This window comes from Mixophyes fleayi, chromosome 1 (genome assembly GCF_038048845.1).
Source record: "Mixophyes fleayi isolate aMixFle1 chromosome 1, aMixFle1.hap1, whole genome shotgun sequence".
In the NCBI taxonomy this organism is placed as follows: Eukaryota; Metazoa; Chordata; class Amphibia; order Anura; family Limnodynastidae; genus Mixophyes; species Mixophyes fleayi.
In genome coordinates, this window is record NC_134402.1 from 407,465,241 (window position 1) to 407,472,044 (window position 6,804).

Genomic DNA, 6,804 nt, shown 5'->3' on the forward strand with positions numbered 1-6,804 from the left:
TTCCTAACCACCCACCAATGCCGCCGTAACTCAATTTAGCGCAAGTGCGAAGTCATTTTTAGAGGGGAGGATTATTGCATTTAACTATATAAGCAGCAGCTACTTGCAAAACCCTATTTGAAAAAGTCGATCTCTGCAGTCTTGCATATACAGGTTACTGTATTCACATATATACATGCAGGTTGTTGGTATGCACTGTAACACTCTGTAACACAGTCTCTGCACATCCGTGCAGGATACACTTGTTGAGGTGGACAGGCTCTTCTATACTTGTATTAAGTATAAGTATTAAGTATAAAGTACTTATTAAGGGCCTCGTCTGTACCTATGTCCATCACTTGTTAAGGAGAAATACTCCCAAAACTGTAAATTAAGTTAAACCCAGTACCAAGGAATATGTACGCAGCAGCTACTGGATACATCTGTTCACTGCAGGCACTAATGCAAGACTTGTCGCAAAAGCCGAACTTCCGCTTTCAGGAGCATTTCGGACACTGGAGTCCTGCCCTACTTCCTCCTAACACTAGACCCATGGGGATCAGGCTGCCATGGAAACGGAGCAAATCGCTCCTGTTTCCAACACTTAGTAATGTGGAACATAGCTAAAAACCCCACCGCCCACCATGAAAGCTGAATCGCCCACTAGTGGGCGGTAGTGACCAGTTGACTACCACTGGTCTATATCATCTGTTGCGAGATGTGCTTTCTGGTCATAGATGTTGGCCAGGATTTGTTTACATAGAACAAGCCCAGTGTAGAATACAATGTGGATGGCAACGTGTCAGCATGCAAACCAAATAATCTGGGTAATGAACTTTGAGGGATAATTCAATGGTAAGGGTTAAACTGAACAAACTGTGTATTTGCTGTTAGATCATTTTATCAGAAACGGTAGGTCTTCTTTTTTAACAATGTATACTAAATTTTGAGAACATACGGTGTCCTCCTAAATTTATAAGTAAAGGTATTTAACATAATTTACCATTGTAGGCTAGGTACTTTGCTTTTACTATACTTGTATATCTGTGCTTATAAAAGATACTTGGCATTATTGTTGTGAATGAAACTGAGCATCCCCCCCCCCCGAGAGACCATCTACAGTGAGAGGGCTGTCTCTAAAGAACTGTGGGCATGCTATTAGAAGAGAAATGGTGACAGTAGATAACTACAGCAGGAGAGTTGGTGGTAATATTAAACCCCAAATTTTTTTTTATCACTAGCCAGGGCATTATAAATGTGTTACTGTTTATGTGGACATTGCACGTAGATCAAGTATTTGTTTTCTTTTGTGAACCTGCATGGGTTAACAATCCCATAATTTGATTATAATTTTAGTAGCGTCATTATAGGAATGAAATATTTTTTTTCTTATGGACCTTGGCTCTTTCCTGTTGACAGGGAAAAATTGTGGCTAGCTGCAGTGTAGAATAGGCTCTATATTTACAATGCCTCAAATGTGGTCTTAGAGAAATGTTAATATGTTTTTTTATGTATTACCTGGAAATCTGAAGACACTGAACTGCCATGGTCTGAATCTTTTGGTATGACAGGGCTTCTACTGCTCTCCTCATCTGAAGACATCTGTACAAAAACATCACATCTCATAATACTATTTGATATGGGAGAGAATACAAATCTTTTTTTAATGTAGAACTGCAAAGTAAATGGAAACGCAAATAAACCCATTAATGGATATTATTATTTTTTATTTATAAGGCGCCACAAAGGGTCTGCAGCGCCGTACATGACATGTACAGAAAGCAGTGATCCATAACACATAACATGATACATGACCGCGCGGACGTGGTGCGGGGGTGACCGTGAGGAGGTGGTGCCTTTGACCGTGCAGAGGTGGTGCGTGTAGTTGTATGACTTATCAATGAATAAAAACATGAAATGTGTGTGAAAGGTCAGTAACAATGGTTGAAGCCTTGGCCCGAAGACCATACAGAGATGAGCGTGGGGAGAGACTGTGCGGTGTTGTGCGTGGGTGAATTTGTGAAGAGGTGTGCGTGGTGGAGATTATGCGGAGATGTGGTGGGAAAGGTGTGAGGGGGATGTGCTGTGGTGTGTATGGGAGTATAGTGAGAGTAGTGTATGACTGTCAATGAAAGGAGACATGAAAGGTGTGTGAATGGTCAGTAACAATGGTTAAAGCCTTGGCATGGCGCAACTTTTCTTTTCTTTTAACAACAATTTGTCTCCACTTATGTCTTATCTTTATCTCTCTTCCTTCAGGGTCCATCCTTTACTTTTATGTCTCTCTTCTCTTACTCCTTTCTCTGTGCAGCTGCTCATACCCCCCCCCCCCGACTCCTTAAATAACTTGTGGTTTAACAATGGATGCTGAACTTCATCATCTAGAACATAACGCTTGGAGTGCTTCTGGCTCCCACTCTCTGATCTAGAACGTGGAACATGGTTGGGATTATTTCTACAAGCAATGGCAGCACAATTCTGTACATGGAAACCATTTCTACACTACACATGAAATAAGTCCAGTGTAAATCACCTCTGGGCCTCCTCCTTCTGCTTCTCCAGCTCCACGATTTTCCGCTCCTACATCTTCTCAGCCTCAATATCTTTTTGCTTTCCAGCTGCTGTTCTCTTACCTCTGTCTGTATTTATTACCCAGTATTGTCTTATCAGTGTTTGTTCCCAATTGTAAAGCGCTATGGAATTTGCTGGCGCTATATAAATAAATGTTGATGATGTTTACCGTGCATTTCTTGCAGTTCCTTTAGCTGGATATATAGGTTTGGTGCTGTGAAGGGGTAGGAGGGCTTCTTCCAACTCTGGAATTGGGGACAGCAGGTTCGGGTGGATATGACATGAGTTTGAATGATTCTCTTTAAATGTTCTTGGTAATCAAGATAATCTATACAGATTGCGGATTCAAACACATTATAATGACCAAGGATGTTCCAGGACGTTTGGGGGAGAATAACTGACATTATGGATCATATTCAATTAGCCCTGGAATGCCTCCTGAACAGTCACAAAGGCACTCCACGGCAATGTAACATTGCAGATTGCTCTTTGCGCTCCCATAGAGGTCTGAGGAGAAATCCGCAATGCTGAGGTACCGTACATGCAAATGAGTGCAGCCACGTTGTTCGGAGGAACATCGCTGCTGATTGAATATGCCCCTATGCCTCAACTTCTTGATCATGCTGGTCTTATGCACAGACCTAATGAGCCTGTTTGCTTATTTTGTAGTCATTCAAAACCGGTCTGATCGTAATGGGAAATCCAATTTAACATAATATGCTCTCTGACTAGGAAATACAGATTAATATAGAAAACAGAGCTCAGCATTTCAAAGTCTCAGCAAACCTATGGTGCCAAATAAGTGCCCAATATGGTACATTAAATTAAGGTATCTTTCCCTTGTATGTGAAAATTTAACAAGTTTATGAATAAATAAAATGTTCCATTTAAATTTGTAAATAGTATGGAGTCAGCTGCTGGAGGTGCCAGATTAGATCTCAAGACAAATGTAGCAAAATCAGAAGAACAAACATATAAAGTTGGAGATGAAACAAAATACATTTTGCTTAAAATTATTTTCATTTTGTCCCTGTCAACTTGGGGACAAAGAAAATTGTAAAACATGCAGCATCAGAAATTTAGCACAAATATCTCTGACCTATTCTTACATGTGAAAGTTAGATATGTTAAACCAAATTACATCAGCTCTACAATCTCAATCTTTACAGACTGGGTCTACCATATCATCTTTTAAAATTCTCCTGCACGCGCACTAATATATATATATATATATATATATATATATATATATATATATATATTATGGACACCAGTCTGTTAGCAATGCTCGTACATTGTAAAAGCTCCCAGGAGATCAATTCGAGCTGATTTCAGATCTACTGTTTTAACAGCCACACACAGCCCAGCCACAGCAAACCTCATCCTAGCTTCCAGGTTGTCACAATCACAGTCAAGGCTGTAATAGAAATGATCATCATCCTAGCTGTCACTGAAGAGTCTGCAATAATTGAGATCTCTCTGTAACCTCAAGTTTACTGTTATGTGATCGCGTTTAGAGGTTCTTGAAGTCCAGTTTTAATACATACATTGAAGCTGGATCAGGATTAGTGGGGCTATTGCTCAGCAGAGCTCAGAGATGATACAATGGGCTGAACTGCTTGAAAATTTTAGAAAGTTAAAGTTTGCATGTATTTTATTCTACAACCTTATTATTTAGGCTAAAAAGAATAATAAATCTGGTACTTCAAATAGCACAGTAAGCAGTAACTGTGATTTATCAAGACACTTACCATAAGAATGGATAGCTTAAAATGAAAGTGCAAATGAAATGAAAGTGTCATGTTCATTTGCACCATCTCTCAATGTAAACATATTTTACTAAATAAGAGTGAAATATTGAGACGATCCTACTGCATACTGATTTCTTGGTAAAGCAATAATAATATTCATAATTCTTTATAGATGGTGTTTCATAATATATGACTGTGGACTTTATGATGACCAGTTCTTTACATTTGAAAGCAAAATAATTAAGCAGAGTATGAATCCAGGCTGCATTAATAGGCATATTATGACAATACCAATCAGCAGGTCATCATAACTTAGTATATAGATTATTTACAAACTCCTCAGAAACAACACAAAGCACATTTACACGACATCAGCCTGTTTTGCAGATATGGGGTCTGTATTTGGTGAAGAGGAGAACGTATAATACTAGGTGTAGGATATGCACGACCACTACTCAGCACCCACCTTATAATTCGCGCTGTAGCTGCTGCATAGATGTAACGGCCGGATACCACAGACCGGAAGTAGCGGCTGCTATGGTAACAGAACACATCCCAGCCCCTGACAGCGGCACACCAACAGCCAAATGGAACGCACCAATAGAAGCACAGCTTTCAGCTGCATTCGGAACTGTCAAAGGCACACACACCAAAGACAATCGGTGATTGGCTAAGAGCAGACTCGATGACTGTTAAACATGCAGATGAATTGTTAAACAAGAGGGCATCAGTAATAATAACATACAATAGGGTTTTCCATATTGCCCATTGGTAATCGGATTGAGATGGGATGCGTATGCCTCATGGTTGTATTGCAGTCAGTTCGAGTGTATACAGTTGTTACAAGCAGCGAGTTTCATCTCTACTGATTTCAGTGCAACCCTTCAGTATATTGAATGGCAACAGTAGGTATGAGTCATGTAAGATTGAGCAAGAATGTGGGGGACTCAATGACCATCAATACTAATAATATGCTATTCAATGAAGGAATACCGAACATGCACATGAAAAATGCTTTCTAATGATTTTTGTAACACCAGATTGTATAAAATTAAATTATAGCACAAAGATCAGGTAAAATTAAATCTTACATACAAATTGCATATGAAGAAATAATATTTAGAGATATACATACATAAATATGAATGTGTGTGTGTATATATATATATATATATATATATACAGTGCTTTTTTGTCATAGAACCCCCCGGAACTGAGTTCCGGCGCCTTTTTTCAAAAGATTTTCCAAGTTTTAAAAGTAACTTTTGAACATTAGATGTTTGGTTGATGTGGACTTGAATCGCCCTGTCGAGAGTAGCAGGTCAGCGGCAAAATCATTAAAACAGTGCATGCGGGCTGCTTGTGTGTCAAGTCTGATGCATGCGTACATCGTCAGCGCTGGTTCTGATGGCACTGCTCGGCTTGTGGCGCTGCTCAGCTTGTGATTGGTCGTGTGATCACATGCTAAGTACTTAATGTGGGCGGCGACCGTTATGCTTTGTTACACATCTGACGTGTGTGTGGGTGTGTGTACAGTGATTGACTATGTGATGTGAGTTTCGGCACATTTTTTCTTACAAAAAAGCACTATATCTACTATTTAAATGCCTAGTGGCGTATGTGGAAAAAAAAAAACCAAGCTGCAGCGCCACCTGCTGGGCAGAGTTATACACTGACCTATATATTTCTTGAAGGAGAAGTGACAGTTGGGAGTGGTTGCCGGGGGTGACAGTGGGGAGTTTTTAACACCTTAAGTAGCTTGATGAAGGATGTGGCGATGAAGATGAAGGATGAGGTGATGGAGAAAAATGATGAGGTGGTGACATGTGGACAAAACCACGTTAAAAAAGGGCGCTTGCGTCGGGAAGTAACGCTCTTCCCCTGAGGAGGCCTGGGCTAGGCCCAAATGCATGACAAGAACCTTTTTAACACCTTAAGTAGCTTGATTTGACTAGAATAGCATTGATTATCTCCTTACAATGGCACCTGTCAAGGCATGAAATATATTAGGTAGCAAGTGAACAGATAGTTCTTGAAGTTGATGTGCTGGAAGAAGGAAAAATGGGCAAGTGTAAATATCTGAGCAACTTTGACAAGGGCCTAATTGTGATGGCTAGATGATTGGTCAGAGCATGTCCAAAACAGCAGGTCTTGTGAGGTATTCTCAGTATGCAGGGGTTAGTACCTACCAAAAGTGGTCAAAGGAAGGACTATCGGCGAACCAACAGAGTCATGGGCGCCCAAGGCCCATTTATGCACGTGGGGAGCGAAGGCTAGAATGTCTGGACCAATACCAAGAAAGAGCTACTGTAGCACAAATTGCTGAAAAAGTTAATGCTGGCTATGATAGAAAAGTGTCAGAACACACAGTGCATCACAGCTTGCCGTGTATAGGGCTGCATAGCTGCAGACCAGTCATACTGCCCAGGCTTTATCTCCTGCTAGACAGCCTTGTGTGCTCTTGATGTATTTTCAAGTTCATACTAATCCATCTAATTTATTT

General features: G+C 40.3%; 1 protein-coding gene across 1 annotated transcript in view; it reads right to left on the bottom strand.

Moving 5' to 3' along the window:
* POC5 (POC5 centriolar protein) overlaps nt 1–4,852 on the bottom strand; it is a 51,674-nt gene extending 46,822 nt beyond the window's left edge. Inside the window, exons 1-2 of the mRNA XM_075182011.1 lie at nt 4,768–4,852; nt 1,498–1,581 (exon numbers count right to left, since the gene is read on the bottom strand). Of these exons, the coding sequence (XP_075038112.1) occupies nt 1,498–1,581 (84 nt within the window). The 5' untranslated portion in view covers nt 4,768–4,852. The remainder of the gene's footprint in view (nt 1–1,497; nt 1,582–4,767) is intronic.
* Nucleotides 4,853–6,804: the final 1,952 nt, after the last annotated feature.